Source organism: Cyprinodon variegatus, unplaced genomic scaffold, assembly GCF_000732505.1.
Source record: "Cyprinodon variegatus isolate N-32 unplaced genomic scaffold, C_variegatus-1.0 Scaffold100, whole genome shotgun sequence".
Lineage (NCBI taxonomy): Eukaryota > Metazoa > Chordata > Actinopteri > Cyprinodontiformes > Cyprinodontidae > Cyprinodon > Cyprinodon variegatus.
The window spans coordinates 36,675-50,655 of NW_015150553.1; the positions used below are offsets into that span (position 1 = coordinate 36,675).

Here is a 13,981-nt window from a genome sequence, read left to right on the forward strand (position 1 = left end):
GTGGCCGTGGGCGTGAACGCAGGGAGGATCCATCACACTCACCTTCTTGCTCACCCTTGTTTTATACCAAAACACTACTATACAATAGGTGCAAGTTATAAATACATTCACTGGTCATCTAAAATACGTCAAATACATTGATATGCGTTGGAGTTAAATTCTTGATAAGTTATGCATAAGTTATGCACAAGTTACTCATAAGTTTTGGATAAGTTGGACACCACGACTTATGAATAACTTACACTTAATGTATGTCAATGATCAGATAACTTACCTGTAACTTGTGCCCCTCGTATGAGCATACGCTGGCATATGTCGGGAAATTTTGTGCATGCTCAAAATTTCCCGACACGTTGATATACTTTCTGTATGTCAACGTGTGCCAACGTGTTACAGCTAATTCAGCACGCTCATAACTTATACAAAATGTAGCCGTAACCTATCCAACCTGTGCCAGCATCTTTGCAAGATTTTTCGTATGGGGGGTTAAAAAAACACCTTAATTTTAATTCATGTTAATTTCTTTATTTCGTCTCAAAAAGTAAAACTTGTTTATTATTTCTATTATTGCACAGAGACTGCTACTGGACGTATATAAGTTGTCTTTTTCTGCTAATTGCACCCCCCCATCCTATACTGAAAAGAGGAACACAGAGTGTTTTGTTTTTCTTTTTTTTTTATCAATAAATATGCTATTTTTTTTGTCTTGGATTTACTGTGTACAGATGGTATGCTGTCTGATTGCGTTATTTAGTGCATACTTGCATAGAGGTTTTCTTTTTAAGAATGATATTCTACTATTGTTTTTTTCTGATGGTCCAAATATTTTTGCATTTGACTTTCAGAAGTACTAAAACAGAGGTTTGAAAAATCGCCTGCTGCATGGTAATGTACATTTATATTTCCTCTGCTGATGGATTTGTGCAGTTTGGTTATGAATATGATCTGTATATGGATGAAGAACCAAATATTTAAAAAAAAGCATTTTGACCCAATGTCTGCTGTCTTTCTGCATATATAAACATGTTTGCACTTACTTTAACAAACCATCTGAAGATAAGGCCAAGAGACTTTTGATAAGTTGTTGACGAAAAATATGATATATAACATCATTCTTAAGCTATTATTAAATCAAGACAGTGGCAATCTGGAGTGGAGTTTATAGATTTTCACAGGGCAGTCGTTGTTTGTTGATTATAGAAATTCCCCATAAATTGTTGAAGTATAACTATGGTTGGAAAGCCTACTTTCCTGTTGTAACTCATCTTAGCTGTATATTGCACTTTCTATAGAGAGACCAAATATGTATGCAACTGGCAACACTGAAAAAGCAGGCCTTAGCTAAGACACATTACTGCAATTTATTCTTACCTCAACTTGTGCACTTCCTTCCCAGAGTAAAGAGAAAACAGCAGTGTAGGAACCATTGTGATGATCAAGCACTGTTCCTACTACACCTGCAGAAAGAGCAGGATTGTGCAACCGAGCCAATAGGACATCTCCACCAAACTTCTTGGGATAATCTTGAAAGTCATGAATATTTATCAGAACCTCTAACTGATCCCCTAAATGCCAACTTCCTCCACCTTTCCTCGGTAGAATAGTAAAAGTGCTGTGAGCTGGATCACTGGTGTCATTTAGAGACAAGTTAGATAATAAAGATGGTGTTGTAGGCCAGGTGATGGACTCCTTTAACATTTTTAACTCTAATGCATCTTCAGGGGATACAGAATGATAGGAGCAGACACCAGTAGACTTGGTAGGCTCATCGGGATGCATTAGAGCTTCATCAGTAGGAGTCGGCATCATGTTGGAAGCAACCATGGTAGTCTTCAGAGTCTCAACAGTGGGTTTTGAAGCCAAAGTGGTGTTGAATTTCTTCATTATCTAGAGGTGAGAGTAGAATTTGAGCAAATCAAGTGTTCTTCAATCATAGTTTCAGCATTAGATTCTAATTAATTCAATTATTGGGATCTCTCTCATGATTTAAGAGTTTTGTATAGGAACAAATCACAGATAATACTATCTTAGTTGCATTGTGAGCTAAGGGATTTAGGAGGAAATGAGAAGCACATTTTACAGAAAAACTTAAGGAAACAGGACATAAAGCTTAGGCAGTAAATCAACCATACAAAAAAGAAACTGTAAAAACGAAACCAGAGAAGCAAATCACAGGCAATGTGGATCAGTTGATGAGACAGGACAGCTTAGTAAGAAAGTCAATTAACACAGGGAAGCTCAGGGATTTAAACAGATCATCAGCCAAAAATGGAAAAACCTGTACTGAAATAAAGGCTTGTTCATTTTAAAACTGTTACTAAATCTTACTGAGTCTCTGGAAAAATGTGAAACTGGTGTACATAAAACTATGTATTTTAATGATATGTTTGATTAATGCTACGCTATTTGTGAAAAGATAAACAAAATGTAAAATATTTTAGATACAATTATTTACAGCAGGATATGCTATATTTCAAAACCCATCTCTTTCTTTAAGTATTTTCTTTAAGTACAAAATATCCTCTCGTGATCACCTCACAATACAAAATACAAATTAACCTCGTCCAATAAAATTAAATCCTACTATCTGTAGACAAAAAAAATCTCAGCAAAAAACATCGAAAACAAAATGGGGAGTTTGCTTTTAAAATTCAGTGCAATATGAATAATGTCTATTGAGCATGACAAAAAAAGTAAACAATCAAATCAAATATTTCTTTTTATTATGATCTTAGTGCTGATGACTGGCCAAATGTTCAATTCATTACCTGTCTAAATCTGCCTGGTTCCTCATTACTGCTCATCTGATACACCTGCTCCTGCCGCAGTTTAAGCTGCTTGCTCTCAGTCATCAGTGCCACATTATTCTTGAGCCTTTCGTGTTGAAATATTTTCTAGTGAAACTGTTTGTGTTCTGATTATCTGATCCTGACCCGTTTTGCTGTTGGACCTTTGAGTCTGCCTGTCCCTGTTCTGATCTGTTTGCCTGACCTGTCTTTGGACATCTGTCGGATTCTTCTTGTTGACTGAACCTGGATCTGCCTACTGACTTCTACCTGGATTATCCTGCCTTACTTCCTCTGCTTTGATCCAACCTCCTGTCAGTGCTGCTGCCTTCTATGCTTTATCATCTGGAACTCTCTGGCAGCGTCCTCTGTGTTTTGTCAGCCGACCCGCTGGAGTCATCCTCGTTCTCTGGGCATGGACTGTCACAAGAGTGACACAATTAATCTCCGCTCCGCTTCCACTAGAGCCCAGATTCCTTCCCCACTCAGCCAGTTGCCCCAGCGTTCACCTGGCTGTTTGATCCTCCTCTACTACAGTACAAGCCTGCAGTATATCGCCTTGTGCTGGCCTAGACTCTTCTGAGGTGGCTCAGCTCACTTTCCCTTCTCCCCTATCGGGAGAATCTATCTTCACAGCCTCCTTTTGGTGCACTTCCTTGGGAAGTGCACCAAAAAGACACCAGCCTCCCCCTGCCAAGTGCTACTGAGGCTGCCTTCCCTCCGGTCCAATTCCTCCTTTGCCTAAGGCCACCTCGGCTCAGTCCATTGCCTCCTTGCCTGCAGCCATACCAACCCCCATCCACCGGACACCCCACTCCTCTCCTTCATGGCCTTGCTTAATCACTGGATCGCCTCACATTCTTCACATCTTCTGTCCATCACAGCTCCTGGCCTTTCTGCTTCCACTCCTTCAAAGCACATGACTCAGTCATGTCCCGGTGTGTTCACTCTCGCAGATGCTGAACTCAGACCATCCTCAGATGAGACAGATTTTTTTTCGGTTTCTTCTGTCACTCTCAGACTCCTCATTCTCATTCATGCTTCTGCTCTCTTTCATTTCAGACAGGGCCCACATACCAATTCACTCAAAAAACTTCCAGGCAATACATTAATCTGGTCTCTCTCATTTTCCCCTCGCCTGAAGTCGACCAACACGTCACCTCAGTCACCTCGATTTAAGCACGGCTGAAACCTATTCTATCTTTATAATAAGTTGTTTTTCATGCAAGGCGATGTCAGTCCTCAGTGTTTAGGGTTCTGCATTTAGACTGGTTTGCCCTGGACACCGAGCTACTTATTGTGCTTACCCAAGCCATCACTTGCACAGCGTGCAGTACAGCAGGCCACCAGAGCTCGCTCTGTTCATCCATTCGGTTCCACTCTGTTCCTGCCAGGCCCCCATGACCATCCCTGTGTATCCTTGATCAGGTCGGTCACATAAGACCCTTTCAGGTATTTGATTCTAGAAACCTTTTTCAATAACTTTGATGAGTCTGTCAGCACATTTCCCAAATTTATTTTTCCACACATGCAGCCTGTGAAAGTAAGCCCATCTGAAGTAGACCTGCCCAAGCTCTACCTCCCTTGTCAAAAAAAAGTTGTGGCTCCAGGAATTGGTCTCCTGCAAAATTTCCACGGTGGTTGCTCTGGCCCTGCTCCTTTCTGATCACCCCGATCACTGCCTTATGGGTTTCCTCCTCTACCATATTTCTCAGGGCTTTTTCATGGGTACTTTTTCTCCCCTCGCCTTGTCCTTTGTCTGCTCCAATCTTAAGTCAGCACTTTCAGAGCCTGATGTAGTGACCTGTCTGCTTCTTAAGGAAGTATCTGTTGGCTACATGATTGGTCCTTTTAGCTCTCCTCTGATTCCTTGTTATCCCCCTAGGTTTGGCCACCTGCAAATACCTTTCCATCCCTCATCTAGGTCAACACCCTAGTATCAACTCTTTCATTTTCCAAACATTTTCTGGCAACCATGCCATCTCGCTCATTAAAGCAACCAGGCGAGGTACATGGTTCGCCACGGCCGACATCCCGGACATGTTCAATCTCATGCCGGTCCACCCCTCCCAGTGGCACCCTCTGAGAGCTAAATCTAACAGTTTGTTCTATTTTACTGTATATCTCACATTTGGCTGTTGAATTAGCTCCTACTTATTTAATAAAGTGTCCAAAGCTCTGTGTTGGATTCTTCTTAATATAATAAAACTGTCTGTGGCCCTGTACCTGCTTGACGATTTCTTGCTCATAGATCCCCCCTCTCTTCTGAAGCTCCAAGGGGGTCTTTGATCAGATTGCCGTACCTTGAGCAGAGAAAAAAAACAACAGGTCCTGCAAAACAGCTTGAGTTTTTGGGCAACGACCTTGACTCTGAATCCATGGTGTGATAATTTGGCCCATATCCGAGAGAAATCGGGGCCTCACCTGTCCTACTTGGTCCTTACTAAGCGTCAGCTGCTCTTTCTGGTGCTGGATCACATAAACTTGCATATGGGTATCATTCCCCAGAGTCGGTCTTTCAACACTCTCGCCTATTCCATTCCCTTTCTGCATGATCCTGTCACACTAGACAAAGGATGCTGTCCTGATATCACTTTTTGGTCTAATTTACTCGCTCACAGGAACAGGATCTTCTTCTACATGTCTCATCTCAAATTTCAGGTCTTCCGCCGCCTGTGTCCCTCAGCCGATGCTCTACCTTCTGCACTTCCTCCCTGGTTGGACCTGATAGTTAACTGGCTATTCCATCACTTCAGTTTTTTGCTCTCTATCCGAAAAAAACTATATTAAACTTGGTCTTGCCCCTTAGACTCAAAACCCTATACAGTACATACTGAACTATATAAAGTTCAGTATGTACTTGACAGTACAGTATAACTTCTCAAAACCTTTAGCTCTACCATTGTGTGGCATCAGGTTTCAATTGTCATACTGTCACCTACCGCCACATACCTATGCTTTTCAAAGGCTTTAAAAAGCAAGAACCTACTGCAATCAATCAGCACTTCTCACATCAGTCACCTCACCCTCCGTCTGAGCTATTTGTCACCTTCCATCAATAGTCTTTAGAATATGTTACCTTTTTTCCTTCTCAGGCTTCTATTTTCAGAGGATCCTCCTTTTAATCAATGTATATGTCCCAGGTCTATTTTTGTCAGACTAATCAGCAATTTCATGGGTCTGACCAGAAAAGAAACACACTTTTGCAAAGTAAAACACACCTGCTCTGGGGAAAATACAAAGTAAAATCTCTCAAGCTCTTTAAAGGCACTTGACAGGGCTGCTCTCTCAGCTTTCTGCTGTTGCGATGGAATCCTTTGCAGCGCCTATGAGCAAGGCCCCTTAGTTTCCTGGTATTAGATCTATGGGAGCATCCATAAAATTATATCATATGCTGATGATGCTTTGGCACTGCTATCACAATTACGCCAATCTATATCCCCACTTTTAATAATAGTTCATCAGTTGAATGGACTAAGTCAGTGGCTGTCCCTATAACCTCCCATTGCTGAAAGATTCATTTACGCCTGCTGATTTTAGATGGCCAAAATCCGGAATCAGACATCTAGGAATTTTATTTTCCCACTCTCTTTTATACTTCTCAATCTAACTTTGAACCATTATTGAACACATTTAGATATGACTTAGAACAATTTTCTACTTTATATTTTTGTCTAAGGGGTAGAGTTAATGTTATTAAGATATGTGCCCAAAGATTTAATTTTCTTCTGCAGACAGTTCACTACTTCTGTCAATGTGACAGACTCTGCAATAAATGTATATGGAATGGAAGAAGCCCCAGAGTAATGGAGTGGAGGTTTGACAGGACCCAAATGCATACAAAGGAGCTTGAGGTGGTTACTTGAAGGTTTAATAACAAAAGTTCAACAGAAGCAAAAATCCAAAACATAAATCCACAAAATCCACAAAACCTGAGAACCAGGAATACTTCCAAAAAGGGGGCAAATAAATGATGACAAAACAGCAAAGAGTGATTGAACAGGAGAAGAATAAATGGAAGAGAGAAGCAAAGACCCGGCTAATTAGCAGAGTGGAAGCAGACGTGAACAGAGGCAAGAAATGAGCTAGGGAGAAGGAGACTGACACATGAGGGCAAACAAGAAATATCTGAGAACTCAAATACAATCACCAATACCTAGAACACAAGAATCAAAATAACACCAATGAATCTCAGAGATAAAACTTGAACAATACCAAAACCATGACACATGAACACTACCCTCTGAAAACCGATCCATGCTGAGTTTGGAGCGAGCTTGGATCAGTTAACCGTGCCGAGCTCGCTTCCTTACGACCTTTTACACATCATGCTAACATGGTTCCTCGCCTCCTAGTGATGATCTATGGTATTACTGCTCACTAGTAGGAACTCTTTGTGCTTAAGTTTTGTTCCGTCCAATATCGCATGGATAGCTTCCTCCAAATTGCAATAATAGCCTCAGTCTCTGCGTCATCCCAGGTCGAACCAAGCCCTTTTAAAGCCATTTTCAAAAATGTCATGTTGTAATGCAATGTTTTTCTGCTTTGTGGCAGTTGGCAAGCAATTTATTGATGTGCATTACCACCAACTACTGGAAGGTGACTGTAAATAGGAGATGACGCGGTCTGCTCATAGGCTCTTTGTTATCAGAGAACCGAGCCTCAACTGAACCGAGCCCTACTGTTGAACTAGATCTAGTTTAGCGCAGTTCAGTTGTGTCTGGCAAGGGCCGGTTCAGTATTGCATGCCATTTACACTCAACAGTTATCTAGGTTACCGTGCTCGGACTGGTCTCGTCACAGTTTTAAAAGGGTAGTGTAAATTGGGCTAAGAGTTTAAAATGAATAATTCTCACCATGGCTGATACTCTGCTCCTCTGATTATTGACATCCAAGTTGTACAGTGTGAAGCATAAAACACACAAGGTCAACAAAAGGAATATGAAGCCATACTTCATAAGGCAACGGCTTCTAAAACATTGGCCTCTGTTTGGCTGGAGTGGCTGGATCTCACTCTGCAAGACAAGGTAAAGGCAGAAAAATAATAGAGAAAATAATAATAGAGAAAATGTTTTATAAGCCTGCATGTATTTTGGGTAATCTTAATACAACCCTAACTTTCTATACTTTTTTAGACATGATATGAAAACATAAATTTTTCCAAAAATTATCCTGACAAATTTTCTTATTCCTAAACCATGTTACTCAATGATTATGTTTAATTATTTTCATAAAGATCAAGATAAGCTTTCAAAAGTTGCTCTACCTGTCATGATCTGGCCTGTTTGGTCTCCCTTAATTGGTTATTTCTTTCACCTGTATTTTTTTCTCCCTGCCTCAATTATAATTCATTCCTCTCACCTGTTTCCTTTGGTTTATATTCTGTTCAGCCTGAGCATTCGCGGCCAGATCATTATTTGTTTTTCTGTTAGCCTGTCTATTACGTTGATTCCAAGCTTCTTGACCTGGATCCTGGCGGCCAGTGGAAGGGGGGTTTTGTGTCTGTCTCGTCTCCTGCTTGTCCACTGTTTCTCCCCTGCTGAGTCCTTAGGGTTCTTGGCTCTGTATGTGGGGAGGTTCAGTTTTTATCCAAGTAAGCCTGGCTCCAAGGTGGAGACCAGTTTAAAGGTCCTGCATCAAGTTCTGGTTCCACGTCCTGTCTCGGCTACCCTCTTCCAATGAGCCTCCCCGTCTGCATCTGATCATGTCTGCTCCTGTGCATGACCGCCTGGTCACGCTTCCGGACTCTGTTGGACTCTAAACCTGCCTGGGAGCTCTACGATGCCTGGAAGCCTGGATCCTGCCTGTACTGTCTGTTCTGAATCCCTGACCAGGATTTGGCTTCCTGCAAGACCTCTGGGACTGCACCACTGGGGATATTCTTGGACTGGACTGTTAAACCAGGTAAGTGACCAACTCAGATAATCATCTTCTGTGAGATGATCATGGTCACTTACCTGTGTTTCTCCCACTAACAGAGTGTCTGAGATTGGGCGGTGCCCCCCCACCTGCAGTTGCCGCATGCCACAGATCCTAGCAGCTCCCCTTTTAGTTTTGTTCTTCATTTAATAAACGCTTTGAACTTGCCTACTGACTGTCTCTCCTTGAATACTGGGTCCATTTGTCCTCGTTTCATGACACTACCATTGTGTAGCATCAGGTTTCAGTTTTCAAACCGTCACCCACTGCTACATACCTATGCTCTTCAAAGGATTTAAAAAGCAATACCATACAGCCATCAATCAGCACTTTTCAGATCTCCTCAGACACCACACCCTCCCTCTGGGCTATTTGTGTCCTTTCATCAAAAGATTTTAGAATCCATGTTTTAGACTTCCTTCTTAGACTTCCTTCTATGTTAGAATATGCTCCATCCTCATTGAGGCATAATAAGTCTATTCGTCTATTTTTTTTAGGTGCCACCATTCATAGCTAGTATAAACTTATCTTCACTCTGTTCCCCAGGCGCTGCACGATGGCAGTCCACTGCTGCCCAAGGGGATAATTTAAATGCAAATGTAAGTTTTTCCAGTGTGAGATCAATAAACTTCAATTATTATTGTTATCAAAATACAAAGTAAAATCTCTCAGTCACCATAGAATACAGTCAGGTTTGTTCTATTTGGAAGCAAACAGACTATATAGCAAGCGGGGCAGTCTCATACATACACAATTAATAAACCCTTTTAATAAACAGAATAATTTACCCAAGAGCATGTTTGCAAAGCCTGGTGCTTCTGAGAATCCCAAGACTTTTGAGTGGCAGTGAAAAATGGGCTCATGCTTCTTTTTTTAGCGGTTGCTCAACAGCTTTTGTCTAGATGCCAGGCTGCAGAGGCATCACAGGCTAACAGTGCTGTGGATATACCTTTCTTGCCCTGGCCCATGGTGATAGAGGACTTACTTGTCCATCCCTATAGGGTTAAGCCCTAAACACGCAGAATCTGATTTTGTATCCGATCCAACAGAAAATCATGTCGGATGAGGTTGTGGCATCTAGTGCTCATTGAGAGTCAATAGGGTTGAACACATCCGATACAATTTGCTGCAGGTCTATTCTGCAGATCTAGTATAGTCTGACTATACAGCAATTAAGAGGCAATTTAATGGGACTGACAGCTAGAGAGGCACGGTTACAAAGTACAAAACATCCGCTTTGGGGGAAATATGGCACTGGAAAAGAGGTTTGGCGTAGCACGGCATATACATAGCAGGCAAGTCATTCTCGAGCATAAACAATCTATGACACAGTTAAAAAAAATACTCATAATAGGAGTTCAGGAGGAGAGAAAACGGATAATGTGGTGATCCTCTTTAAAAGTATGAGGAAGAGTAAAGGAAAGTGCAGCTAATCACTGTAGTTGAAATAAAGAAAAAGTGTAGACAAACTTCAGGACAGAAAACCGATATAGTAAAGTAGGGGTGTAAATAATAATCGTTTTGTATCGATGCATCGATCCAAAAGCTGACGATCCGTTGCATCGACATGTCCGCAAGATAATCGATTCATGTTTTTATTTTCCTCCGGTCTATTTTTATCCATTTGTTCCTGGGCGTAATTCTCCTCCCGTGCTGCGGTGGCGCTAAACCTATTTTGCCCTCCTACCTCGCTTCCTGGTTATACTCTTACAGCAGTGTGTTGCAGCAAGCTTGACACAGACATTTTTAAATTATGCTCAATATTGAAGCGTGGTCTGTGCTACACGCTGTGGGTCTAGATACGGCCGAGGCGGCGAGGAAGTGGGGGCGAGTTTAGTCCGACGACGGAGGGACATGAGGGCCAAAAAGAGCGGAGATCCAGGTGGAAAAAGGGTCCCAGCGTTCTCGCGCACCTCACTCTTCTAGCAGGTCAAACTTCATGAGTTGTTTTCCGCAATTTCAGTCATAAAAACAAAACAAGCTGGCCTCTGCGGGACTGTTTGCGGTCATCTACAATTTGGGAGAGGAGCAGCGGAGCGTCTCTCAAGGGGGCGGGGACGTAGACACTCTGGAGCCGAGGTATTTCATTGAACTCATTGCAATGATTTTGTTATTTCTGTTATTTGCTGTTGTTTCTAAAAAAAATGCATAACGATATTACAGCTTTCATTGATTTATTTCAAACTTGAAACTTCGTTTAGCCTGTAAAAAATAATAATAATTAAAAAAAATTTAACCGATAATCGAATCAAATCGAATCGTGGTGTATTCTTGAGTATCGAAAATAATCGAATAATTGGGTAAGGAAATCGATACTGAATCGAATCGCCATGATGGATGTGATTTACACCCCTATAGTAAAGTAGTGATCCTCCTTGAACCTAAAAAAAACAAAATAACGAAAGAGAGACAGTGTAGGTAAGGGCAGCTTATCACTCTCCCCTCTTTATGAAAAAAGAAAAACTTTGATAAACTTCACAGATCTCTCTTTTATAATCACCTTTCACTGCCTCAGCCAATATATAAATTGTCCAACTGTATCTATTGCCGTATCTATTTTTACTTTTCTTTAAACATAGTCCCATTATATTTTAACATAGGCCTATAGAAATTATCTATCTGTTCTGGTTAAAGAGATGCAGCACAGACTCATAAAGTGTGTTAGTTGTTTTTTTTTATTGTTATCTGTAATATTTAAAGGTATACTTTGCAACCGGTGTTGATTTTCCAGCGAGGCTCCCCCCAGAGGGCGAAAGTAAAAGTGCACTGTCGTAAATATGCTCAGCTGTTCTCCTGGTTTCTCCGTCAAGCCAGGCGCGGTTGTTTTGAGTTTAGCAGACAGGCGAACGCAACGAATCACCATGTCATAAGTGACTATTTTGTTCCAATTTTCGAGTTTGAAAATTTCGCTGTTTTCTCGCTGGTTCCGCCATGATGACTGCACAAATATCACCACTGCGCTAGCAACGAGCATGCCTTTCACTGGGGGCGTGTAGCAGTTCTCGCCGTAAAGTAAGACCGACTCTCGTGATGCACAAGACTTCTGAGCCTGTGGGTGCGGGCTGAGGGCTCCTGCAGTTGCAAGTACGGTATTTCCCCTACAGACCACCAGGGCGGCCGAGAAAACCTTTGTTCGACCTGAAATGACTCATTTAATCATCCAAAACGTTATGGAACACATTAATTAACTGAAAAATGTTGCATAGTATGCCTTTAATTTCATAATCTGTTCATGTCATTTAGGGAATTTTTTTCAATTTGTGTGGGACAGGAACAGAAGTTAAAAAACATCTGCGCAGATCTACTCACCCTGCCTAGTCAGAGCCTCTGTACACAGTCAATGTGACATGGAAAAAAATCAGATCGGAAATGAAAAAGTTGTACACAGCCGATGTGACCCGGCCTTTAGTGATGTGTCACAAGGACATGGTCACCACAAATGGATCTTGCACAGGTTGAAACACATGAAATGTACCTGTCTATTGAATCAGATTTTCAATGATGCATGCTTTTGTATAACACAGAGACATCAGATACAGTTGAGGCGTTGTATTACAGATTGCAGAGGAATTGTAAATATAAGTGGCAATTTTCTGATTCTACTGATTTCTAAAATCTAATCAAACAATATCATATATGGATGTCATCATATAAAGCAGGAGCATGCAGATCACCTGTTTTTAACCAATTTTCAGATGGATGGAGGGACGGAAAGACAGACAGATAGTTTCCCAGACTTAGGAGAACAGAGTGGATTACAGTAATAATGTTGATAACGTAGAGTGAATCTCATAACTGAAACCAAATTTTAAAACTGGAAGCTGATTTTGGTGTGAATGTAATGATAGAAATGTTAATGAAAAATGTGACATCATTATTTAGAGCAGTGTCAGACACTGTGTTTATTTTATTGTTACACTAAATTACTCTGTATACTAATTTGAATATAGAATTAGCCGATATCTTCCTAATGATATCGGCCAATTCTATATTCAAATTAGTTCAAATTGGCTCTTGATTATTTATTCAGCCATTATTTACAGCAGTGGGGCTGGTAGTATCAGGGATATTTGCATTGTGAGTGTATATGCATGCATTTGCATTGAGTGTATAAATAACAAATTTGCAGATGGGAGGTGAGCTGCCAGGACAACACAAAACTCACGGAACTTGCATTGTTAAATTAATAAAGATTTTTTCTTTTATCCAAGACTAATGCTCTAATGGTTTTAATGACTACGCTTATTTCTAGCTTGAGGCACAACTATTACACTATATTGTATAAGTATTCTCTAAATATACCAAGTAAGGTTTTTTTTTTATATCAGATGAAAAGAAAAGATGAATTTAATATTTTAATTTAGGCAAATGAGTCAAAGGCACTTTAATTTGTGCATTTTTTTTTTAGCACACAGTTTAAGTGCTTACACAATAAAAACATTAAAAGGTATAGAAATGCTAGTTGACAGACCAAAACACATATGTTTCTGTTATCAACATTCATAAAAAAACATATAAATGTTTTAAGATAAATTAGTTTAATCTGTTTCTTAAAGTAACACATTTAAAAACAGAGTAAGTTCTATCACTGCATGATATTTTAGCACCAGCATTTTTTATCTCATATAAAAATAAAGGTTGCCAGATCTACTTAAACTTCAAAATTACAGTTTGAAAAAATTCATACCAATCTGACAACAAATTGTTCCAATCTCACCACAATTAAGCAATAAAAGTTTTAAGTTTTTAAGTCTGACAGTGTAAAATTGAGTATAATGTTTTGGGGCTTTCTCTGGATTACCTTTGAGTTTGTTGTTAACATCCTCTTCAATTTGTCATATCCAGAGTTGCGTGCAGACTGATGTGTGATGGTTTCTCCCTATCTCTCTTTCCTCACTGGGAGTGGCAGACAGGTGATATTTTCAAAACCAATGCCAGTTAAGGTTCATCTGTCTGTCACCAGTAGGAATCCAACTCTACTTGAGATTCTACAATCCTTATCTTTCTAATCTACTTCTTTTTCTACCATTCCCTCCTTGAAGCCAGAAAGCAAAAATAGAATCATCTTTAAATATTTCAAACTGCTATACTTTCCTCTATTGTCTGTACCTGTTACCCACAAAATAGTCTACAAAAGCTGAACTTCAGACAAGACTTCAAAGAAACAAGAAACACTCCCTCTTGTTCTGCTCTGATTGTTTTTTTCAAAACTAGTATGTTCCAACTCTTTTACCTACCCATACTCCTGGGCGGGGTAGGTGGCACTACATGTCATG

At 40.4% G+C, this 13,981-nt stretch overlaps 1 protein-coding gene across 3 annotated transcripts in view; it reads right to left on the minus strand.

Annotated features, from left to right (window-relative positions):
• LOC107084434 (NXPE family member 3-like) overlaps positions 1-13,720 on the minus strand; it is an 18,450-nt gene extending 4,730 nt beyond the window's left edge. The window contains exons 1-3 of one of the 3 annotated variants that reach the window (XM_015374272.1): positions 13,507-13,720; positions 7,643-7,801; positions 1,372-1,887 (exon numbers count right to left, since the gene is read on the minus strand). In XM_015374272.1, coding sequence (XP_015229758.1) covers positions 1,372-1,887; positions 7,643-7,801; positions 13,507-13,527 — 696 coding nt within the window. In that variant the 5' untranslated portion in view covers positions 13,528-13,720. Of the gene's footprint in view, positions 1-1,371; positions 1,888-7,642; positions 7,802-8,147; positions 8,264-13,506 lie in introns of those variants that run through there. The other 2 variants (XM_015374270.1, XM_015374271.1) reach the window with 2 other exon arrangements.
• Between the last annotated feature and the right edge of the window lie 261 nt (positions 13,721-13,981).